The sequence below is a fragment of the Anoplopoma fimbria genome, chromosome 16 (genome assembly GCF_027596085.1).
Source record: "Anoplopoma fimbria isolate UVic2021 breed Golden Eagle Sablefish chromosome 16, Afim_UVic_2022, whole genome shotgun sequence".
NCBI lineage: Eukaryota > Metazoa > Chordata > Actinopteri > Perciformes > Anoplopomatidae > Anoplopoma > Anoplopoma fimbria.
In genome coordinates this window covers 23,702,071-23,728,644 of record NC_072464.1, presented here as the reverse complement: position 1 = coordinate 23,728,644, position 26,574 = coordinate 23,702,071, and the positions used below count along the sequence as shown (strand labels likewise).

General features: G+C 35.8%; 2 protein-coding genes across 2 annotated transcripts in view; both read left to right on the top strand.

The window, feature by feature from the left end:
• ttf2 (transcription termination factor, RNA polymerase II) overlaps positions 1-26,574 on the top strand; it is a 190,060-nt gene that overhangs the window by 138,348 nt on the left and 25,138 nt on the right. The window lies entirely within an intron of this gene.
• On the top strand, positions 193-26,546 carry ift88 (intraflagellar transport 88 homolog). The gene is made up of 24 exons (XM_054616041.1): positions 193-384; positions 1,051-1,113; positions 1,863-1,922; positions 2,182-2,235; positions 2,521-2,584; positions 2,935-3,004; positions 3,535-3,625; positions 3,996-4,100; positions 4,365-4,467; positions 5,184-5,530; positions 6,964-7,034; positions 7,138-7,224; positions 9,065-9,164; positions 11,230-11,316; positions 11,484-11,670; positions 12,181-12,289; positions 12,472-12,622; positions 13,624-13,739; positions 14,830-14,882; positions 15,200-15,265; positions 15,381-15,487; positions 18,987-19,059; positions 24,533-24,640; positions 25,437-26,546. The coding sequence occupies exons 1-24, from the start codon at positions 265-267 to the stop codon at positions 25,556-25,558; spliced, it is 2,514 nt and encodes an 837-aa protein (XP_054472016.1). The 5' UTR covers positions 193-264; the 3' UTR covers positions 25,559-26,546.

The following is a 26,574-nucleotide window of genomic DNA, read 5'->3' as shown; positions in this document are numbered from 1 at the left end:
CATAAGAGAAGGTGAGATGGAGAATGCACACCTGGTTGCCAGGTTACATTTGTATCCTAGCAACGGAGGAAATCAGCGTCGACCAATCGTGTTAACGCTACTAGTTGATTGACGCGTGAGTAACCAATCAGAGCGTTCAGAACCTAAACTGTCCCGCCCCACCGCGTTGGATTGTGGGATTGAAACCCGGAAACGACAACAAACTATCCTCCCTGTTTCCTCCTGTATATATGTGTATAATTGTTTGATTTTCCCGTGTTTTTCATGAGCGTTTCGTTACACCACCACGCAGGAGAAGGTGAGATGGAGAACGTTCACCTGGCTGTGGAGGAGGAGGATCTTTATTCCGGTTACAACGACTTTAATCCAACGTTTGACTCAGAGGTGAGTTAGCATCGATGCTAAGTTAGCTAGCATAGAGGTGTGCAGCTTACATGTGTGACTACACAAACAAGCCTAATAATCTATTTATATAAAATATCTATTTAATTATTCTATATTGTTTCTAATTCTCTTGGTTTTGGTCTCTGACATTTTAATTCTGTCTTCTAAAGCACTTTATAAATATGTTTTGAAAAGTTAAAAGTACCAAATGAATAAAGTGTATTAATGTCATTATGACTTATATATATATAAAAATATATAATAGCGAAAGCCTAGTAAAATAATAGCGAAAGTCAAAAAAAATATGGTTAAAATAAACAATTATATATAAATATATATAAATATATATATATTTATATAAATATATATATATAATTGTTTATTTTAACCGTCTTTTTTATATATATACATTTTTATATATATATTTATATATATATATTAATATATATATAAATATATATATATTTATTTGTTTTTTTATATATATATATATATATATATATATATATATATATATAAAATTGTTTGTTTTATATTTATATATATAATTGTTTGTTTTATATTTATATATCTGTCTTCTAAAGCACTTTATATATATGTTTTGAAAAGTACCAAATGAATAAAGTGTATTAATGTTATTATGACTTATTATTGACACATTTCTAGGAGTTGGAGAATGATGTGGGCTTCCAGCAAGCAGTGAGGACAAGTCACGGAAGAAGACCTCCTGTGAGAACCTACTATACATTACATTACATTACAGTCATTTAGCAGACGCTTTTATCCAAAGCGACTTACAATCAGTAGTATATTACATATCATTCACCCATTCACACACTGATGACAGGCTACCATGCAAGGTGCCACCATCAGACTCTAACTAACATTCATCCAACTTGGGGTTAAGTATCTTGCCCAAGGACACATCAACTGCCGAAGCCGGGTATCGAACCACCGACCCTCTGATTGGAGAACTACCTTGCTCACGCCACAGCCGCCCCTGTACTATAGTGTGACTAGTTACTTCACACATTCAGAATCATACATTATTGTATGTTAAGCTACCCAGCAGTACGTTTAAGATAAGCCACAGCTTTACAGCTCAGCCGCAACATTACAGAGATGAACACATTAATGCATTTATAATTATAATATAGTGATTTAGTACACAATATATATGATTCTGAAATGAACAATTTACATAATGATTGCTTTACTTTTTACTTTTTGATGCTAATACTCTTGTGCTTTTACTTAGGTAACATTTTTATGCAGTACTTTTACTTGTAACTGTGTATTGCGACTTTTACTTGTGTAAGCGATCAAAATACTTCATCCAATACTGCATTTACTAAAGAACTGTACTTTAGACCATGACTAGGTGCTTGTACTTGTGTTTGTAAGAGTGTTTGCGTGTGTGTGTGTCCCAATTGTACTAATGAGTTAATACTCACGATGTCATGTCTTTCATTATCCAGATGACTGCCAAATTTCCTGGCACTGCCATTGGAGCTCGGCCTTTAGCTACTTCCTTTGGAGTAAGTACAACGGAAATATTCAGAATAAGACCTGGTTTGAAACAGCTGCAATACTCCTGCACTCTGTTTTCATTTATTCAACTCTAGTCTTTTATTGAATCAAACTAACATTCTTGTCCCCACAGACTTTCATCAGAATATAATTTCTTTGTAAAAACAAAAAAAAGATAACAGTTAGATGATAAATCACATAAGCACCTCTGTTGCACAGATGAATTCACCTCTATGTCTCTTGTCTTTTACCTTTTGTTTCTTCAAGGCTCGGATCCCTTTGGCCTCTTCAATGGGCCGACCCATGACTGGAGCTGTGCAGGTGAGCAGGATTAAAGGTCCTGGATATGTTTTATTATGCATTAGTTGACAGATCTCACTTACTCAGTACTTCATGTGGAGGGATTTTTGATCAATATCAGGTTTTTTGTAGGTTTGATAAACGTTTGCATGTTCACAATTGGCTGTATTTATGCAAAGCTCAATAAGAACCTGCTAAACATTAAAAATATCTCTGTTTTTGTTAAGAACATTTTGAAAATGAAGCACATTAGGAAAGCTATCACTCTATATTTTAGTTTTCATGCTGTTTTCTCAAATGTGACAGGATGGAGCAGCCCGACCAATGACTGCCGTCAGAGCAGCAGGTTATACCTCCTCCTTGACCCGTGGTGAGTTTCAGGAAGCCAAAAACAGAAATGGTCTTGCTACATATGTGTTGATTCGGATTACCACGTGATTAGGGTTTAACTTGTGATTCTGTGGCTGCTCGTTTTCACTGTGTCTGCATTGTGGAAGTGAATCTTCAGGAACAGACACAATTGTAGAGAGACTGTGTCAGCATGATACAGCAGCAGGAAGCAGAATGCAGGAGGGTTATTTATCTTTTTTTATTGGTTCTGATCCTCATAAAATCAAGGACAATTTGCAATTTACGCTAGCATGAACCTCTATGTATATCTCTAATATTGTAATTATGCAAACAATAAAGTATGATATGTAATTTGATCTGTATTTTCAGGCTCGACCTTTGACCCTCTGGGTCAGTCCAGAGGCCCTGCAGCTCCACTTGAAGCAAAGAATGAGGACACGTGAGTTGACTCTTTTATCAATCAATCAATCAATCAATCAATCAAGCTTTATTTTTATTGCACCTTTAATAAAGGTTAGTGCAGCTCAAAGTTCTTCACAGATGACTGTCAAGCTGAAAATAAGACAGAACAAATGTGGACCATAAAAACATCAGAAGACAAAAGCAATACAGCAATATTTCAATTTGAGACCAACAAACAATAACATGGTAAAAATGTAATAAAAAAGAAATAAAAGCTATAATAATAGCAATAGTGACAAAACGGTGTGTAACAAAATCTAGTAAAATAAAATTTGAATAAAATGAATATAACAATTTTCAACTTAAATACAATTAAATAAGTGTATACAATAATGTAAATAAATATAAATATCTTTTGATCAATATTTTAATTTAACACATTTTTATTCTCTACACTATAAATTTAAATTGGAGAGAGGAAAAGGCTTCTGTTAATCTTCAGATATCACTGAACGGTCTCTATCCGGCATTATCACACATTGCATTAATTTTTCTTTGATCCTGCAGGCCTGAAGAAAAGATCAAGATCCTGGAGAAGAAAGTGAATGACCTGATAGAAGAGAGCTGCATGGCACAGAGCATTGGAGCCTTACAGCTGGTCAGACTCTGTCAATCTTTAACATCCTGTTTAGTAAAAGAATGTCCTCAGAGTGTGGCAGTGATTCATGTTCATTGTGTCAGCTCTTTAGTCCAGCACAGAGCATCAGGTTAAAGTGTATCTTCAGAGGCGCCTTACATTTTTCTCCTAAAGTCAACATTGTGATAAAGCTTTTGGCTCACCAGCCTGTAGTTTTTAACCTTGATAAAAAAACAACAAACATGGAATAACACAGTAAATTAAACAACAGTTATGGTTTGTAATTTGTCCTGAAGTGCAGCAGAAACCCGTTATAAGTTAGCATTCAAATACTTTCTCAAATAAAGGTTGTCCTTACTGTATATGTACTCTTACTGTCGTGTTTTTTCAGGCTCTTGAAAAAGCCAAAGAGGCAGGAAGGAAGGAGAGAACGCTGGTGAGACAGAGGGAACAGACTGGAAATGCGGAGCACATCAATCTAGACCTCACATACTCTGTAAGTACAAATATTTAGCTGTATATCAAAAGTCATTCCAATGTCTTAATGAAATGATCGAGCACTTTACTTCCGTCACTTCCGTTTTTGCATTAAAATGTCTAAAAACAACTATGCCTGTGTTTTTCTTTTAGTTGATTTGTGTTCTTAAATTATCCCAAATGTTAACAACACTTTTTAAACTCAGAGAAACCTGTAATTTTAGTCAAGTTTTGAATAATTATTGTTTGATTTAGAAATATTGAACGTGTCTGTCATTACCAGGTTTTGCTCAACCTTGCCAACCAGTATGCGAACAATGAAATGTTCCCAGAGGCCCTAAACAGCTACCAGGTCATCGTGAAGAACAAGATGTTCAGTAACGCAGGTGAGCAGATGTGTTTAAACTCTGGCTATGCTGGGATTGTTGTCTGGCAGTATTAGCATCGAAGTAGAAATGATTATGATAACAAAAACTAAAAGAGTTTAAATAAAACTAAAACTGAAGAAAAACAAATATTGTCTCGTAAACTGTAGCACAGGGTTTTTAATTAAAAAACACTGGAAACCAAGAAAGGCATATTTATGTGGGGACAAAAATCTATCTGCAATATTAACTGCAAATTATGGTGACTGTTGCTACACATTAAGAGGTGTTAAAAGCACTGTAGTAAATATTTCTGATTGATTACATCCGCAAAGGGGTGGATGTGTTTAAAGTGTATTTGTTATGTAGTTATTATCTATTTTGTTTTCTTGTGTATAATATGATTATTCAAGAATATGTCATTTAAGTTATGTTATGTTAGCTTTGGCAGTAATGTAACCTGAACTTTCATGCCAATAAAGCTTATTTGAATTGAGATTTTTGTAAGAAATATAGACATGGCTGGAACAACTTTCTGAATACAGGTTGTTTGTCTTAAAATCATTAATAGTTGACTATATTTAGTGTCAGTATATTCCCAACCAAAGTTTGAAATATCTGCTTACACAAGACAAACTGATGTTTCACCTATATAACTTATATTTATTATTATTTGTTGTATGAGTTGTTCCTTTGCTGTGTTTTTCCCTCAAACGACATCCGTTCTGCTCCTCCAGGCCGCCTGAAAGTCAACATGGCCAACATCTACGTCAAACAGAAGAGCTACCCGAAGGCCATCAAGTTCTACCGGATGGCTCTGGATCAGATCTCCAACGCCCACAAGGAAATGAGGATCAAGATCATGCAGAACATCGGCGTGGTCTTCGTCCGCATGGGCCAGTACTCGGACGCCATAACGTCTTTCGAGCACATCATGAGCGAGAGCCCCAACATCAAGACGGGCTTCAACCTGATCCTGTGCTACTACGCCATCGGAGACAGGGAGAGGATGAAGAAGGCCTTCCAGAAGCTCATCTCTGTTCCTCTGGGCATCGACGACGAGGACAAGTACATCCCATCTAATGTGAGTAACAGAGATATGTGTTTATTTATTATCAACATTTAGCATTTATAAAACAGGAGGTCTTCATTTTCTTTCTTTGTAGGACCGAATAGTTTGAAGCGTCATATATAACATGGACATTCAAGGTCTAAATCAATCATTTGAGTTCCGCTCAAATGCTTTTTTTTCTTTTTGCATGTCTATTTATTGTGTTTAATGCTGATATTTCTGCACAGTTACAGACAAAGATCTGGCTACGCTAATATTATTAAAATTATTCCGTTTGTAGAATTAAATCCAGTTGTGGCTGCGGGATCCAAACATTTCCAATAACTCCAGAGCATTGGAAAGTCCAAAAGTTGTTGAAACAAGAGAGATTAAATCTTTTCCAAAATTCACAACATGTTTTTATCCAGTGAAATATTCTGCTTTAATCCATATTTGTTGGCTGAAAAACATTTTCAGAGCGGTCACAAAAACAGTTTGCTCTTCCGCTTGATGCACACAAAGCAGCTGACGAGTTATATTCATTAAAGAAAGTTGATTTAATAAAAAATGCATATTTAATCCATTAATTACAAGGCCCTTAGGGGACGCGCCCTCTATCAGATTGCCTTATCTCTCATCCTGCACCTGAGATCCTTGGGTTGTGTCGTTTCGTGTTAACCCAAGGTCCAGATTCATACATAAAGGTGATGAAACCGTTGTAGTTTTGGCTCCTAGACTGTGGAATGATCTACCTGAGGAGAGCAGGCATGCAAACTGTATCATCTTTTAAATCACTGTTAAAAAAAACACTTTTCTAGAATAACTTTTCAGTGATTTAATTTGTGTTTTAGGCAAATTTTAGGGCATTTTACTTTCTTTTTTTATTTGTTTACTTTTGGATTTTCATTTTCACTATGTTTACATTTTTTTCTGTTTTATTGTTTAGCACTCTGTAACAGGGATTTTAAAGGTGCTATATAAAGTAAAGTTTATTATTATTAATACTTAATTCATATAGAGATTTTTTTGTCTTTTTAGAGAATTATGTCATAGGCTTTTCACAATAGGTGTTTATGTGGCTGCTAGTTATACTTTAGTCAGATATCTGTCCGTCCCTCGTAATTCAATATTCCCAAGATCACAGAACAGTTCTTTGGAGTGGCATAGAAAAATAAAATAAAATAAAAAGCATTCAACATGGTTGTTACGTGGCTGAAAGTGCTGCTGATTATTAGCTGAAAAAGATTAGAATCTTTTCATGACTGCAGGGAAATCTGTCTCTTCCAACCTCACCAAGAATAACCAAATGTCAGTTCAGTTGATTCTCAAAATGACTTCTCTTGTTTTGTAGATGACAACAGACCCTATTCAGAATACTAATATTCTAAAGAAAGTGTTGAGGATTGTTGAATGTGGCTCGTGTAAATAACATTTTAATGTAAATCTTGTCCTGTCATGTCTCTCAGGATGACACCGACTCGGGTATGGTCATCGAGGCCATTAAGAACGACAAACTTCACCAGATGGAGAGAGATCTGTAAGAAAAATATCCAACACAAACACTCTTCACTCATTAAAACATGATCATTGTCCCTACAAGCCTGATGTTTTTCTGTTTGCTCTCTGTATACTCTACGTAGAAAAGTCCTGACTGAGAAGTACATCATGACAGCGGCCAAGCTCATCGCTCCGGCCATTGAGACTTCCTTTGCTACCGGATTCGACTGGTTTGTTACTGTTGCGTTTCTTTTGTTTTTCGTCTTCTCATCCTGACAGCAGAGGGTATAAGATGCAAAAATCATGATTTTCAAGCCTGAAACTGATATGAAGGTCTAATCAAAGAGAGTCGTTCTGCTGAACTGCTGTTTCAGATGCTAAATTAAAATGATTTGGGACTGAAAATCAAAACTAGGGGAGTGTCATTGGATGTCTTTAAATGTTTTCCCTGGATTCCCCTTCATCAGATTTCAAATTTTCCTGGATTTTCCAGCTGGTGAGGTCACTTTAAAGTCGAATATGGAAATAATAATAACGGTTGCTCAGTAGTTTTGAAGATTTCTTTTGCACAGTTTTGAGTGACTAACAGAGGCAGCTGACAGCAGATTTTCAAATGAAGCTTCAAACTTCAGAGACAAGTTTGTAAACAGCAGATCTGCCTCCCTGTGAGAACGCTGCTGCTGAGTCTGAGCCAGAAACAAGAATTATAAAAGATATGTATTGAAGTGAATCTGTGTGGGTGTTTGTAACGTTCCCATCCTCTCCTGCTTCTCCTCTTTCTCCACATCTGCTCTCCACACCCATGTTACTGTTTTCTTAAAGTAGCAGAGCAGGTTTCATCATCGCTTTAGAGGATTTCATGAAGTGTGGGCGGGTAGAGTAAACAAAAACTGTATTGTAACGTTAGAAATATATATTGACTCCAGTAGATTAAAAGCACTACTACTGCAAAGAACTACTTGAGTAAGAATAAAAAGGTCTCGTAAAAAAACGACTCAAGTAGTGAATCACTTAATTAGATCCAATTTATTACATCACAATATATGTTCAAACAGGTCCTCGATTTATAGCTACATGTATCAGTAAAAGCAGTGTGTAGCTCAATGTAACGGAGTAGAAGTACATAGGAAATGTACTGGAGTAGGAGCAAAAAGTATCCTGCGAAACAGCTGCTCTAAGAAGTACAGTTTATTTAAAAAACTACTCAAATACATGTAACGGAGTAAATGTAACCTAACGTTATTAGCCACCACTGATTTTATTCCTTTAACAAATTGTTTGTAGGAACTGAGTAAAACCACCAAAAAGCTGCTTGGTCACTTTACAATAATAAATAATTATAATAAATTGTATTTATACAGCACCTTTTATACATACAATGCAGCTTAAAGTGTTTCACAGGGGAAAATAAAAACAGAAAAGCATAAAATACATAAAGATATATAGAGTCCACAAAACAATAAAACATGCAAAGTCGTCATAAAAGTCAAAAAGAACAATAAGAGATATAAAATAATGGATCAGATAAATCTACCAGCCACACATAAATATTTATCTTGACACTTGTTGCTATAAAATGGTGATATTATAAAAATGTAATATTGATATCATGTCAATAATACACATGATATCATAGTAATATATTGTGTAAATAACCCAGCGCCTCTATATATACTGCATTGCCAAGAAAAAGAGACAAAACTCACAATAAACAAAGTTAAAGTTTGAATGACTGACTTTTCAAATTTTCTATTTCTAAACGATGATCTCGCTTTCGTGAAGTCTTTTGGCCATGACAATCGTATAAAGTGAAAATCTGATATTGTTTTACTTGTCAATGGATCAACTGGATCAGATAAACTTATCAGCCACATACAAACATGTATTTTACCGCTATTATTGGCAAACAAAATCAAAACACAGCCCGGACAGCGGCTCACAATCACCTGCTTTATTGGTCGAATTGAGATAAAAAAAACTGAAGACATGCTTTTAAGCAAGCATCAAGTGATGTGACGTGATACATTAAGTGTTATTACATTCATGTGTGGCTGTTGTTGTTTGTTTCAGGTGTGTGGACATGGTGAAGAGCTCTCAGTACGTTGAGCTCGCCAACGATCTGGAGATAAACAAAGCCATCACCTACCTCCGACAGAAGGACTTCAACCAGGTGACTGTTTGTCTCAGTGTTATTAAAGGGCAATACCACTCAATAAAGAAACTCACTCCTTTAGTCTTTAGTCCGTCGTTGTTCTAGATTTCATATTTGAGAAAGAAATTTTCACGTTTAAAAGCTGGGAGTTCAAAACAAGTATTTCGCGTGAATGCTTGAAATTAAAACATCTGTTTTATATAATATATTTTTTAAAGTTTATACGTATACAAGTATAACGTATATGAGTACATATTTGTATTTTTCTGTTGCTGCTGTATAATCGCTGTGTACATGAGTGAGTGGTATCTCCCTTTTTATACATACGTAAAATATGGATGATCTGGTCTTTGTCGTCATTTTTGTTTTATTTTTTTTCCATCTATTTATTTTACCGTTCGGTTATTAACCAGCGTTGTTTACATATATCAGTTTTCTCCTGTTAATGCTGTTTCATGAGTGTTCAGCATCACACTATAAGTTCCTCCTTCTCATCGCCCTCCATTCTCTCCTGCTTTTTGTCTTGTTTCCTTCCCATCTGCATGCCTAAGGTTGAGGTATGTGTGCCTTCTGTTTCTGTGTTCACGTTTAGATTGTGTTGGATTTTTTCTCCCAATCATGTTGCTTTTTTCCAAATAACGGCACTGCCAAGAGAAGTTGGAGAAATGTTTATTGGTTTAAAAACCCACAAACCAGAAAGGAAAATCTGGGTGCAGAGGGAATATTTAATATAATGGTTCCTTTTTTAACAAGAGGAACTTTGATGACGTTTTATTTCCAATTATATAAAACTGCAGCAGCCAACTTTCTTGCACCAACAGTCTTTACATCTGTAGAACACAAAATGTTACATACAAAAGACATAATAAAATAAAAGTCATATCAATATATTGTAAAATATATTAATGAAACAGAAATTTGTAATATAGTTAAAAACATTATTAAAACTAAAATATAATATTATAAAATGTTATTTTATCATTAATTTTCATAATAACTGAATATCGTTTTAATTTCGTTACAGGCACTTTTTCCTGTCTGGTTTAATTTCATGTTGTTTTATTTCTTAATGACACATTTGAATCATGATGTCATTTTTTTACAACAGTTATAACTGTGCTCATAAACATAAGCATATATCTATATATATTATAATTAATTTCTACCTTTTTTTTAAATATATTTTTTATATTTAATGAGGAAGTCACATTGAGATTAAGATAAATAAAAAAATAAAAAAATAAAAAAAATGAAATAAAGGCAATCACATGAAACAGCAACAGCAACAATCAGTTGAACCTCTAAACCGATTTGAATTCCTGTATCAATGTCAGGGTTTCAGTCTTCTCTGTTAATCCAGACAAATGGGGCAAAATATCATAAAACTGTTACTTTGAAAATAAGATGGATTTAATAACATTTTACTATAAAGAGTTAATTATTGCACATTATTATTGCTTTGTATATTTTCCATATTTTTTGTGTATTTTTTTATTCAATTGATATTGAACACTTTGAAGCTTCCTATACATGTGATGCATGTGTGTGGTGCTTTTAAACTCCTCATAGACTGTGGTGGTGGTGTAACCTGTAGCATCGGTGCAGCTGTAGTGTAGCTGGTGGTTTGTCAAGACTTTTACAACTTACTATTGTTGGAAATTTTCCCAGTATAAAATGCATTTACAGACATAACGACCAATCAGATGTGAAGAGTTATAATTCAAAAAGCCAATTCACATCCTGCATCATCTTTATCTTAAAACTCATTAAATTAAAATTTTCTTTGGATTGTTTTAAAGGATTACGTTACCTTCAATGGTCTGGTTTATATACTGCTTTTTTATTATTTTATATATGACATATTTTGATATTTGCTAACATGAAGAATGTTTATTGAAGGTGTGATGACTCAGCATAAATCATACTAAACACCAGAAGCTTCAGATGACATTGTGATTTGATCCTTTATGTTTGTAGGCGTTTTACATACTGGGGGAGTCAGCTTGTACTAAGGTTATAATAACTTGAGGTTAGTTTTACTGTTTATCTTTTACCCTGACAGTTTTTTATCCTGTGTTATCAGGCAGTGGAGACTCTGAAGACATTTGAGAAGAAGGACAGCAGAGTGAAGAGCGCTGCAGCCACCAACCTCTCTTTCCTCTATTTCCTGGTAAGATCCTCTCATTGATTAATCAAAAGTGTGGTTGGATTTTTAGAAGCTTAAAACCTTTATCAGATTAAATCTTTCTGCCATGAAATTGTGCTCAAATACACTTCAGCACAGTGAATGTTTGCTGTCATGTAGAAGCTCCTCCTCTGATTGTTCACCTGTTACAGGAGAAGGACTACGACCAGGCCGACCGGTACGCCGATCTCGCCATGACCGCTGACCGCTACAACCCGGCGGCACTCATCAACAAAGGCAACACGGTGTTCGTCAGGCAGGACTATGAGAAGGCTGCAGAGTTCTACAAGGAGGCACTGAGGAACGATTCCTCCTGCACAGAGGCCCTCTACAACCTGGGTAACATCCATATCCGTCATGGCTGATTATTTAGTTGATTTTGATGAGACGTTAGATTTCAGAACCAGACTTCTCTGAGCGAGACACACAACAACAAACAGACCAGATTCAAAGAAAGGTAAAGAAAAACCTTTTATTTCTCTGCAGGGTTCTTTCCATGATGTTGTCAGACACCTATATTAACAATCGACCAGTTTCAAAAATAGTTGTCCCAACTAGTTCAGCAGTTCTAAGCAAGAATATAGACCCCTGTTGATTAAAAGCAAATAGCAATAAAAACATTTCTCTAAAAACTTTCTTGCTATCAGATTCAAAAGCCTGGAAACAAAATGTGAAAAAAATGTGTTTTGAAAAGCATTTGATTCTGAAAATGTCCTCCTACTGTATATTAATACACTGTTTTTTCAGGGGAATATCTGCAGATGTCAAAGAAAGTTCTGCTACTATCAGTGTCTGACCAGATTACATAAAGCGACTTGACAGTTTTTGACCTCTATCCTCTCGTTCCAGGTCTAACCTATAAGAAACTGAACCGTCTGGAGGAAGCTCTGGACTGCTTCCTGAAGCTTCACGCCATTCTGAGGAACAGTGCGCAAGTCATGTACCAGCTGGTCAACCTGTATCCTTCTGATAAGATGTGTTATTTGTTATACGTGTGTGGGAATGTGTTTGTGTGTAACTGCTTCAAAACTATTGTACATTTGTAGATGTTTCTGGGAACATGTTCATTAAGGGATTCAAACCTGCGTCTCTGTTCATTCCCATGTGAGCGTCTGTTGGTCCTTGACCCCCCGGCTTCAGGTATGAGCTTCTGGAGGATCCCCAGCAGGCCATCGAGTGGTTGATACAGGTCTTGAGTGTAACACACACCGACCCCCAGGCACTGGCCAAACTGGGAGAGCTCTACGATAGCGAGGGGGACAAGTCCCAGGCTTTCCAGTACTACTACGAGGTACGACAAATATTCTTCCGTCTGAGGACCTAAATGATCATTTCATCGATTAAAGAAACGTGTCAGCATTAGTTAACTTTAGATAGTAGAAGTCCCGCCCCTTCTGGTTGACCACCATGGGACCTTATTTAGGAAATAATATGTACAGTAGTCAACGACGAGAGAAAGATTATTTGATCCAGTTTGATTTATGCCATGAATTTCACATATGATGTTTGTCAATTTGAAAGATAGTTTTGCACGTAAAGAAAGTCACATTCTGTTGGAAAACTGTTGAGGAATAAGACTACACACACTTAAATATGGCTGAAGTGACTTTTCTCTCTGAAATGATGATGCCTGTGTTTTACATACCAGGATGTTTTCACACCAATAATGGTACATTTGTGAGGATACATAGCTTAGTTAGCTAGCTAGCTAGCAAGCCAAGCTAAAGGCCATGTTTGTGTTGGCGACGTACTTCATGCGAGACGAGAGATGTAGTTCACTGAACGGTTTCACAAACATTTTTACTTTCTTGACTTGCAAAAAAAACATTAACAAACATCATATGTGTAATTCATGGCACAATTCAAGCAGGATTTTTCAGTATCTCTATATATTCGTCCTGAAATTAAGTCTCATATCGGACACCTGAAAGGGGCGAAACTTCTCCTCTCTATTTTCCCTTTCACACACAGTCTATCCCTAAAATGTTCAGGAACATTTCCTGCATGATTTCATGTTTCAATGGGAGCAGGGATCAATGTTTTGGGAAATCTGTACCTTCAATTTCCCACCTCCAGACCTCGTAACAAATGTTGCATTACCGGCATCTGCTGGACTGTCCTTTGCCTCATCTATTCCGGCATTGTCATGATGTGTGATCAGCTGCAAGACATAAATGTTCCTGGATGTGGTGAATGTGTGAATAGTGAAAATCACAAGCATTAATTTACCAGGAAACATGTGAGAAAGAGTCTTATAAATGCTCTGATGTGTTCGGTTGTGTTGTGTTTCAGTCCTTCAGGTACTACCCCTCCAACATCGATGTGATCGAGTGGCTCGGGGCTTACTACATCGAGACGCAGTTCTGTGAGAAGGCCATTCAGTACTTTGAAAGAGCCACACTCATACAGTAAGTAACCACCAGTTATAGTAATTAAGAAGGTAATGATAACAAACAACAATAGATGTGTGTAAAAATGATGATAATTGCAGCAGCTGCCAGTTGAGATCCAAATGAATGCCAAAAAACTTGATAGTATTTCTTAGTTAATTCAAGTTAATCTTCAGAAATGTCTCAAGTTCAAGGTGTAGTTTACATAAACACACATCCAGAACTCTCAGGTCTTCTGGTTCAGGTCTGCTTTTTGTCCCCAGCTTCAAAATAAAACATAAAGAAGCAGCGTTAATTTTTTATGCTCTATATATCTGGAGCAAACTCCCAGAAAAACTGAAGGTCTGCTGGAGCACTCACTTCTTTTAAATCAAGGATAAAGACGTTTGGTTTCTGCTTCCTGTTTTCAATCAAATCATTATTTTAATAATGTTTATTCCTATGTTTTAGACCCGTTTTATTCTATTTTAGCTTGTTTTCATTCTCTATTCTCTTGGCTATTTAGTTACTGTTTTTATTGTATTTAAATGCCCTTTTTCTGGTGTTTATTTTGTGCTTAGTCTCGATGTTCTTGATGTTTTCATGTAAAGAGCTTTGAATTGCGTTGTTGCTGAAATGTGCTATTTAAATAAACTTTGTAATAAACTAATATAATAAATATTAAAACAAATTAACTACATTAAAAAGTTAAGTTGAGCGGTCAAATGCGATGAAATGCATCTATAAGTATAATATATCAAATAAGAATCGATAAGAGACGACGATTCTTCAATAATAATAATAAATCTCTGAGTTATTTAGAGTGTTTGCTTTTTAGTTATCCAACCATCTGAGGGTAAAAACTGTGTGTTTTTGTGGCTGTAAAATTATCTTATTTTTACACTTTCTGACATTTGGAAGTGATTTGTGTTTTATTACATCTTGTTTTGATTTCCTTCAATCAAACATGAAATCTTGTTCTCATCTGGAAGTAATTTATTCTTTCTCAAACTAAGACGTTTCCTTCCAGCTGAATTCAGAATAGATTTTTTACACTAACAATCTCTTCTTTCATCTTTTCAATCACTGTAGTTAGTTCTTACTGACTGTGTTCTGCTGTCTTTCTCAGACCCACACAGGTGAAGTGGAAGCTCATGGTGGCGAGCTGCTACAGAAGAAGCGGTGAGAACAATTCTCTTCTTCTTTTATGGCTTATAAAAATATCATGTCCTCTGATATTCTCCCTCAATTTGATACTGAAAACCAGATAATAGAAAAGTATATTAATTCCTAAACTCTTATCATTTATTCGATTAAGGTTTATTCTCATCTTGTTGAGTTTAGTTGTGTCTTCACTGACTTTAAAGAGGTAAATGTGGAAAAGAGTTACCGCAGTTTCACTTAACAGTTTCAGAATTGTTCAATAAACTTAGTAAACTAAAACCTCAGCTCAGTTAAACTTGTAAACATGGATCCTTTTTATTTTTCTTTCCTCACAGGAAACTACCAGAAAGCTCTGGAAACGTATAAAGACATTCACCGCAAGTTTCCAGAAAATGTGGAATGTAATTCATCCTGTTTTTTTTACACAACTTTCAGCAGAACTGTTGACAAACAGCAGATCAGAGCGTAAAGGAAATGCAAAATAAAAAACCTCTATTTGTGTTTGTGTTTGTCCAGGCCTGCGTTTCCTGGTGAGACTGTGCACAGACATGGGATTGAAGGAAGTTCAAGATTACGCCACCAAGCTGAAGAAGGCGGAGAAGATGAAGGAGATCAGAGAACAGGTATATATATATATATATATATATATATATATATATATATATATATATATATATATATGTTTACTTTTGAAAGAGCAGTTTGCAGATCTGTCTCTAGCTTCTGCAAACCTGATAGTGATTCACCCTGTAAGTAGTTTACAAAAGCTTTTACAGTTGTCATCACTTAGTGTCCGATAGTTCTTTGTCACAAAATGTCACACAGGAAGCAATATTTGTTACATCTGTAGTTTGTTGAAATATTGATAACTACCATAACTGAGTAAACTACATAAAGTGCAGAGAGACAAAACTCAAACTTCATCATCACAAAATATAATGAAGAGTCACAGATCTGTTGGTATTGTTCTGCAGAAAAAACACAGCAGTTGGAGCACCAAAGATGGAGATAAAATAAAACATATTCTGGATGATTAGGATGTTTTATAGTGTGGTTGTATGAGGTACTTCTTTATAGTCAGTGTTTGAATACATTAGATGGAGTTTGGAGAACCAGCCCGGGAGCAAAGCAATGTACTGCTCTGGACGTATTTTAGACACCTAAAAGAATCAATATCAGTTTAAGTGTACGCTATATTTAGAATATTTCACTGCTTTACCTCAGTTTTGTTAGGCTCTCTTCAAAGCCACCAGACTCCATTGAGAAAAACAGTAATTTTATCTAGCGGAGTTGTTATTGTGTGACTTTAGTGTTTTTCAAGGGTTAGTTTGCATTCACCAAAGTGACCCAATAACACAAACAAACTAACCGATGGAGGTAAAGATAGACCAGCAACTCCTGTGTTCTGTGAGGTAAAATTACTGTTTTTGTTAATGTAGTCTTGTGGCTTTTTGGTGAGTGCAGATAACTCTTTAAAACACTGGAGGCGTGACGACCGCCATCTAAACCGACGAAGAAAAAATCTGAACTGTCAAAAACCTCATAGAAGCGACCTAGTTTATGTTATAACTTTTTTAATTAGGAGTGCATCTGAATAAATTGCAGCCTCATAAGTGACATTCTTTGGTATTTTACAGACCTTTCGTGAGTTTTCATTAATGATCTTTTCCTCACGGATGTCCTGTCGTCTGTTCCTGGACAAGAACACAATGATTGAAAACATACGAGAGTCCTTTTGCCATAAAATGGGTCAGTGGTCAGTGCAGCTCCAGAAGTGCATGAAAAACATCTGTATTCCTCCTCTGTTTATTTTCCACAAATCAAACCATGTTTAGAGGAGAGCAGACATTTTATACGTGTCACACAGATGTTTAACACATGAATGGATACATAAGTGGTTCAATTGTAGCAAGCCTGGATCTCTATTACTGTTTTCACTGATGGTGTAAAGGAGGGTCTGTGTTTTTCTTATCATTCCAAACCTAGAATAGCTGGAGACCTATGCATGTTCCTGGATTGGCAAGAACAGTTTGTTTGTATCTGATTGGTTTCGACACTTGTGATGTTTATCTGAATATTATATTGATTATTATTAAAACTTTATAATCATCATTAAAAAAAATTGTAAATTGATTCTTAATTAAAGTTAATAGTTATTTCCTTTGACAAAAACACAAATTTTCTGACGGGGAACTTAAGCTGTTATCGATGCTCTCTTCAAAGACTCCAGACTCCATTGATAAAAGCAGTAATTTAACCTCGCATAAAACAGGATTTGGGAATCCGAAGTAACCGTTTAAAACACCAAAGTCACACATAAACATAAAGGAACTAACTGATAGAGGCCACTTTAAACCAGCAACTCCTGTGTTCTGTGAGGTTAAATTACTGCTTTTGTTAATGGAGTCTGGTGTCTTTGAAGAGAGCATGATAACGGCTTCAGTTCCCCGTCAAAATATTCTAAATTTAGCGTACAATTAAACTGATATTGATTATTTTAGGTGTCTTAAATACATCTACAGCAGTACATTGCTTTGTTCCATCTACTGTAGTAAAACACAGACTATGGAGAAGAACCTCATACAACCACACTTCAGAAATACTCCAAACTATCCTTTAAGGTCCACACCCAAAATAGATGACAGGCCTGTGGTCTCCTGTCAGTCAAGTTTTGAAGAAGGCGTGATTCAGAGTAACAGAGACGTGTGCCATCAGATCCAGGAACAGATGAGGAGGATGACTTTGTCAAATCACAAGCAGCTGCTCTTAAATCAGAGAAACAATCCGACAGAGAGCGACAGAGCCCGAGGGCTGAATCATCAAACACAATTCAAACTGAATAGCAGCCAAAAAGTCAAAACTGATCCTGATTATATAACTGCACAGTTTATGAAATGAAGAATGAGAGAATGATTAGCAGAAGATCATGTCTTATTTTACCGTGGAAATCCCCACAGCTACAGAAGTCATGAGAGGAAAACCTTTTTTTTAAAGTCTGATCTAAATGTTTTTTATCTCCTGTGTTTATAACTTAAGAACATGTTGGAAGCAGATTTTGGAAGGATAATCCTTTTAAAATCCTTAAATCATTTTATATTATCTGTTGAACAGGTGGAACTAAATATTTGCCAAGCATCATTTCTTTTAATAACTTTTATTTCCTTTTCGTCTGTGAAAACAGGTGAAAAATAAATTTGGCAGGTCATTTTATTGTTTTATTTAATTTAATTTTATTCAGTATCATTTTATATTTGAACTGTTGAAAAAAGGTTTTGGTAGGTAAAAAAACAAAGATTCTTTGTCAGTTGTTTGTTGTTGTAATGCTAATTCTATCCACAAGCGGCTGAATTTCCCAAAGGGCAGATTAAAATACATTTATAGCCAAAAGAAAGACATGACACTAATGTTGCATAACTTTCTTACACTTTATATATGTCCCTTGTTTAGAGTCCATGAAGACATTAAAAGTCACCTGAAAGAAAACATGAAGGCTCTTAAGAACATAGGTATTAATGCACATCAGCCTCTTGTGGTCGAAATGAGTATTACACCAACAAACAAAAAATGTAAGGAACTAAGAAAGATTATCTTGGCAAAACATATTTTTTTCACCTGTTCTTAAGTTATAAATAATGTAGAAAAAACAATTCAGAGTAGTAAAATGTATCATCAGAATGTTTTTTTCTTATTTTCCTCTTAATGCTTTCCGTACACATTTTTGTTTTTATTATTTAAACAGTTTGTCTCTATCGTTGTTGCTAACTGCTCATTGCTGTGGTTTTTGATTAAATTGACTCTCCTTCTAGTTTACATGTGACATTTATACCAGTTTGCTTATTTATTAAGGTCAAATTCCAATTGAATTTGTATTTTAATGTTTCGGTTTAGCTTTTTGTTGGATGGTTTTAGTTAAAGAAATAGTTTTCGACTGACTTAATTAATGAGACACAGAGGGAGAGACGAATAAAAAAGACAAACCAGAATCCAACTGTCTAGGATGAAATGTGTTATTATTCACAACAAAATTCTAATCTGATAATAAGATATATAGACATTTTATTTAAATTTAAACTTTTTTTTTTAATCCCCAATCTCACCCTCCTCCTTTCTCTCTTCCTGCAGAGGGTGAAGTCGGGGCGGGAGGGCAGCGCCAGAAGTCGGAGAGATGGAAGAGAGAGCAGCGCCGGCAGTGCTGGTGAGTCAGTGGTCACCATGAAATACAAAGATCCTGATGTGTGTTGGTCTGGAAACATCTGGAAGGTTTAATGCATAAGTAATTATTCTAATAAGTCTTCAAACATCTGGGGGAAAAGTGTGGACTCTAAACATCAACACTGTTTGGTACAGTTTTTTTTAAATGTGTCCATATGTAACACAAAGGTTTGAAAATCAAGAACTTAAAGCTAAACTGTGCTTGCTCAGATTTAGTTTCTGATTTTAATCCAAATTTGGTCCATTTTAGATGTTTTATATTGAAGAGTATGGAGCATCTAAGGAGACATGGTGGAGAAAAGAAAATAGATAGGTAAAAAAATATATATTCTTGCGTTCCGTCAAAATAGTTTTTGCATTTCCTCGGTCACAGCATCAGAAAATTTGGGTTTGTGCTGACGGAAGTTGAGTTGCTACAGCTGCTAACTAAACGGCCGATGCGCTAGCTAATTCTCGTCTCATTTATGGTCTGATGATCAGTAAATTCGCCAAATTCAGTGCCCATTATTGTTATTGTTTACCAAGCTACTGTATCTGTTATCAGGACTCTTAACAGAAAAGTTCTACGAGGGAAAGCAAAAGTTTTGTGAGAGAATTTAATCATCTCTCGGGAGAACATATACGTTTTGAGAGAGACCTCAAAAGGTTCTTCAGAGAATCCAGAAGTTTTGCAAAGGAACGCAAAAGTTTTGAGAGAATATAAAAGTTTTTTTCAGGAGAATGCAAAACTTTTGCGAGAAAACCCAAAAGTTCTCAGGCAAACTCAAAAGTATTTCTCTTTTTTCACCCATCTATTGTTTTTCTTCCGCCATGTCCCCTCAGAGCCTCCGTAGAACAATACTTGTAGAGTGTTAAAACAACATTTAACATTTGAGAAGTTAGATTTGGTTAATTTTCTAAAAACAGTATTGTTTACTTATCTCTAACTCAAACAATAGTATTGAAACATGCCCTGCTTGTATGATCATTTATTCATATGTGTGTGGTTTAACTTAGAATCAAAGCCTTTAATCAAGTCTTCATGTACGTCATCACTTCTCTCTCCTGTCTGTTGTTCACTCATGCTGCTGGACAGCAGGCGTCTCCACACCCGTCCTCACGTCTCCTAAGAAGGCCGCCGTTGTTACGGGTATACGTCCAAACACCACACGTCTTATGTATTTATTATAAAGTCCATAAAAGCAGCTGTTGAGGAGCTCTAACACCTTTTACTGGTCAGACAAACATTGACAATGTAGCCTCACCTCTTGGTAGGATCAGACCGTTAAAGAACCACGAATGAACTTAGAGAAGTTTTATGACTCCTTCACTACAGACCCACAACAAATACAGACACAAACTCTCAGACTGGCTCCGACGCTGGAAAGCTGGCTCATCAGCAGAGTCCAGACAAACCTAGAGAGCTGCCAGAAACTGAAAAAGGAGGCCCAGCTTTGCTCTCTTTTGTGCAGCTTAGCGTCTCACCTTTTATTGTAGTTAAATATATATATATATATATATATATATATATATATATATATATATATATACATATATCATGCACCTGTTGATGTGAGTTCTTCTCGCCCTGCCAAGACTTCCATTATTCCCCCATGTCCCCATAAATTAGATTAGGAAAAACCTGAATCTTGTTTTCCATTCTGTTTCTTACTGCCAGCTCTGTAACTGGATCTAACATGTTTGATTCTTTTGTATCTTTGAATATTGGTTATGACACTTCTGAGGTTGTTTAACTAAACCCCAAACCTTCTTCTCACTTTCTCACGGCACATCAGAGATGGATGTTAAAGCAGGTGAGAGAATGAAAGCTATACAATGCTAACAAATTAGCCTCTGTTAGCTGTCTGTATTTACCTCTTTTTGCTTTGTTCTGTAATCTTTCTTTGTCTTTCTTTGTGTTTCTCTTCATCTGTTTTCTCGCTCTGCTTCCTCTTTGCTGTCCAGTATCTCAATCTGAGTCCAAACAACTCAGTCCTCTGTTGGACTCGGGGAGAGGTACGTAAAGTTTGTCCTTCTGGTCACTCGGACAATGAAATCTTCACAAAAACTAGAGCTTTCTTGTTTCTTTTCTATAAAAGGATGTTGCCATCCAGAGTTGGTTTCAAACGTTTGTGATAAATGTACAATTTAACAAACTGTTTAAAAACTGAAACTGAGAATCAGTATTTATACTTCAAAAACCACAACAGGTATCTTTGAAAACATCTGTTAATTGATTAAAAGATTATTCTCTTAATAAGCAGATGAACCACAACTGCAAATTACAGTATGTTGCTCTCTTTTCCTTTTCTGTTTCTCTGCAGTAAAATTATCATTCTTTATTACAATATCAGTTTCCACAAGACTTTACAACAGACAATTGAGCTATAAATGGGCATTAGTGAATTTGTTATTTTATCATCCTCCATTATGATCAGCTTAACTCTTAATATTTGATCAACTTCCTGCATTTATCTCACGGTCAGCCACAGAAACCAGATTTTATATATTGTTTTTTAAAGAGCATTTGATTTATTGGTAGCTGTCGGGATGTAAAGATAATTTAACAAATATAAGAAAAACATTTTTTGAAAATGATTGCCAACTCTAACTTTAATGCATCAATCATTTTAAATCCAAAAATATAATATATCAATCTGGAATGGGCCATTCTGCATTATGATACTTACTTTTGGCGCTACTTTTTCCACATTCACTCATCATTTAAGGAGCCACATTCCGATAACAGAATGGAAAACACACAGTTTCACTGGCTTTACACCAGTTTCTTAACCTTTTTTATTTTATTTTATAAAAGTACTGCATCATCCATTGCAAGGAATTATTGCAAATCCTTTTTTATTACTTAATACTCTCTGACTGACACATCAGAAGTGGAAAAGTTATCCGCAAGTAAACACACAAGTTAAGAAACTCTAAACACCTGAACCTCGTCCAGAAATCCTCTGACAGGCAGCTGTGATGTCAGGAGGAGGAGGAGGAGGAGGAGGAGGAGGAGGAGGAGGAGGAGGAGGAGGAGGAGGAGGAGGAGGAGGAGGAGGAGGAGGAGGAGGAGGAGGAGGAGGAGGAGGAGGAGGAGGAGGAGGAGGAGGAGTCATTGCTCAACTCTCTTTCAGATATTTGCGAAAAATCTCAAGTGCACCTGAGAGTTTTCCCTCTTTTCTGTAAAGTCTGCATGTTTCCAGCCGTGTGAATTCAGTGTTTGATTTCTCTCCAAACCGGCGGAGAGATGCAACAAATGCATAAATGTTTCTCTAATATTTGTTTTTGCGTTTGTTCCTCATCTGTTTTTTATCACCTAACTTTTGTGTTCTCATTCTTTCTGTGCAAATAACTTTCTTCCAAATAAGTTTGAGCAGGAAAGTGAGTTGCAAAAGCCAGAAAGGTTGACTCATAGATATCAATCCACATCTCTGGGGAAAGAAAAACCTCTCAAATCTGGCTTCCAACCTGTCACGTCATTTCTCTTTTTCTGTTTTTCCCAGTTGTGTTTTATAAAAAGAAAGAAACAAAAATAAATCACCACTGAGTCCAAGAAAAGAAAAAGGGATAGAAGTTTTCCAGCACAGGTTTCAGTTTGTGAGGCCTCGTGTGAGATGATTGAGACCCTTTTTTTAGTTGCTTTCGTTTCCACGGCTACCTGGCAGCCAGATGTTGGCTGCTGTTGACTGTAACCACGTCTGTCCTTCAGCTCTCTGTCAGCCTGACACCAGATCTGTGTCTAAGATGATTAAGACAAAGTGCTGATGCTGTTATTCAGCGTCCTGCTAAATGGTGTTTGATTTGGAAAATGGAACTGTAATGTTTGTTTTGGTAAAAAGAGAAAAACTCTAACCACATATTTATGTGTCGGAGTAAAATGGACATTTAAATAGTTTGGTTTCAGGCTGATTAGAAGCATACTTTTACCAATAAATCAGTGAGTACGAGCTGTGTTTGAGTTAGTTAGGTGGCTTGTAAGCAAACCAGAGGAGAAGTCAAATTACTGTACATACTAAATAGTTTACCTTTATCTATTTTGTTTATTTATTTAGTTTATCTTTACAAAATGAATAAAAAACTAAAGAATAAACTCAAAGTGGTGATAATGGTACAAAGTAAACCTGACCAAACCATCTTATAAACTAAAATCAGGCCCAAACATTGGCAATTCCAGGATAATTATAATAATGATTATAATAAGAAGAATATGTAGAATAATAATAAGAAACTTTATTGTTTTACTTTGTTTTTACATCATACAAAACATGCAGCACAAAGTGTTTTAATAAAACCAGGGAATATAAGATGTAAAATGAATCAAACTTGATAAAAAAAGATTTAATAGAATGCACAACTAAAGATGGAAAGTAAAACACATTGACCAGTATTTGCAGAATGCACTTTATACATAAACACCTTTTGGTCTAGGTTTTGTGGTTTTCTTTTGGTTCTTTTCTGCATCAGTGTGGGAGAGTTTGAATATTTAAGAGGAAAACTGAGAAAGTTCTACCAATCAAACAGAACCTGGAACCTCATATGTGTTGGTAACACAAAGTTTCCCCGTCAGAATACTTAACGTCTTGTTTTTGTAAAAGTACGGCACTGTATTTATTCTATATATTTAAATGTGTTAAACAAAGATATCCAGTTTAAAGTCAGTTTAAATGTATGTGTGATGCTGTGTGGGACTCGTGAAGACGGAACACACACAGACGTTTCATAACTTTCTGTCTCCGTCTCACGTCTCCTCCATGTTGACTTTTCAGAATGTGAGATAAACCAGCTCGCTCTCAGTTTGACCTCCGGCAATCTCTGAGTTCATCCAGTTTGTAATATATTTAAAGATGCCAAGAGGCTCACACTTTTATCTGACAGACGTATGTGATGAATTGAGATTTCAATTTGGGGGAGAAATAGTCTTCTGCTGAATTATTACACGGTTTAGTTTTCAGAATATGTTGCATCAATAACGAGATTAAAACGGTAATAAATAAGGTTCTTAAATAATGAATGTTGGACACATGTATTCATACACATGTGGGCTACACACACACACACACACACACACACACACACACACACACACACACACACACACACACACACACGCATCCTAATAATGTTAGCCTTTAAGGAACATTTGAACCCCTTTTTAACTGTCAAAATTACCAAATATACTATAAAATAAGATAATCCTTTATTAGTCCCACAGCGGGGAAATTTGCAGGATTACAGCAGCAGAGAGGAAAGTGCAAACAAGAGACATAGTAAAGAAAAAAACAAGTATTATAAATAAGTAATAACAGAGTAAAGAATAATAAATAAGTAAAAAATCGTTAAAAATCCACAAAAACTAACTCAAATTTGATATAAACAGACATTTAATAATTTTTTGTATTGTACAGTGGATTGCACAGATTCTATATTTGGTTGTTCTGAGTATGTGTTTGTCTGCATGTGTGTTTTCTCTGCAGACAGCGGCCACAGCGGCGGCAGCACCAAAGGAGAGCGGCTGAGCGCCAAGATGAGGTCACTTCCTGGTTCCCATGAGCCCTACGAGGCCAGCAGCCCCAAAGAAATAGGTGAGGAAACAGTTTCCCTTCTGTAACCGATTACCTGATAAAAATCTGCATCTTACTTATTCTCTTTTATCTTTAAAGCTACATATTTACTTACTAAACTGTTTTCTTGCAGTCAAATCCCTGAAATGCAAAGTTGCCTGCAACAATATTCCCCACAAGGAAACCAGACTTTCTTTTTTTTCAGTCTGTGATTGAATAAAACAAACAGTTGTTATAATTCAGACAATTTAAAGACAACTTCTCAATTTATTTCATCCATAACAATATTAAATGCACTCTTTCTGGCATAATGCTTAACTCTCTGATGGGTCAAAAGTGACCATCTTTGCATGTAATGGCTGTTATTAGTGAATATTTAGAGAATTTCTCAACTTTGTTGTTTTTAAATATCACAAACACTTATTTTAAAAACATTTTTGCATAAAAAAACATTTTGCATCACATCCCAAACAATGCAAAACGTTGGTCAAAATGACTGCTGTATTCACAATAAAATTTGACAGGAAGCTTTGATTTGTTTTGTTCATTTTTAATAATGTAGATTGTATGGAGCCGGTAGTAGAGCTGAGTTTCTGCCCCCTATATGTCTAGATCACGTAGACAGATATTGCACCTTTTAAAGTGTATTCAGCATCACGTTAAGCAACAAAGGCAGCCTGCGTTAAGAAGCTCTCCCTGCTTTGTGTAGATTCTTAAGAGCGTTTTTTAGAAAAGCTCTTAAACTTCTAAGATAGATCATCAGGGAAAAACAGGACTTTTGATAAAGAGTAAAACCCTCGTTTCCTCCCGTGTGTAGACGCGTCCTACGTGGACCCGCTGGGGCCTCAGATGGAGAGACCGAAGACCGGAGCCAAGAAACGAGTGGAGGACGACGACTTCGCAGACGAGGAGCTCGGAGACGACCTGCTGCCGGAGTAGCTGCCTCCATCATCGAAGCATAAAAAAACTAAACATTTTATACTCTTCAGCAAAAGAAAACCACATAAATGTTACGGGATGAAAGCATGAAAGAAGGTCCAGTGACTCTGATACTCTGAGTGTAGAGGTGAGATGGTTTTGATGCACTGTAAATAATTTGACTGTAAATTACTGGCTACTAATTGAGTAAAGTACAATAACATTTTCACACTACATTATTTTGAAAACACAGCAGCATTCTGTGACTTCAAAGTAGCTAAAGTAGTATATTACTGTGATTTAACAGTATATAACTGTATTTTATTCTAACTTTACAGTAAATATCTACCACATTGCTGTGATTTAGCAGTATGCTGCTGTAGGATTCCCGTATTTAACCGTAACTTCACTGTTTTTGTGTGTGTTTAAAGTCAAAGTCAAGAGTTTTTTTATTGTCAGAGGAATGCCTGTTTACATGGAGTAGATTTAAACCGTCTGGATGTATTTTTACAGTTTTGTTTTGGCTCTGCACTGCAGCACAGTTCTTTGTAAATGACTGAAAACAATCACAATGCAGTGCTGCTGTTTAACTCTCATTTAAATGTGTTTACATTCACATAAGAATGTAGAAGCGGCAGACCTCTCTCTGGACAAACTGTTTCTCTTTGCAGTATGGATGTGAACGCCTCGAAAAACCCAACTCTACACTTTAACCTCGCTGTCACCTTTTTTCATTTTAACCCCAGTGTTTGGGCACGGAGCCAAAAACAATGAAAACATATTGCTGTCGTAATATTTCTCACTGCGATGTGTGTTTCCATGTGTGTGTTTGAGAGCCGGGGAGACTGGAAAACCCATCAACACCATACGACCAACTTATGTAATCCGTCCATTCCAGGTCCTGTTTGGTTACTTTTATACATTTTGTACTTATTTGTAAAATGTTTATTTGTAGAATACTATTTATTCTTTCTTTGTTTGTTTATATAATTAAAAGAGAAATATTTTCCCTATTCAAGAAAGAGTCTGTTTGTTTT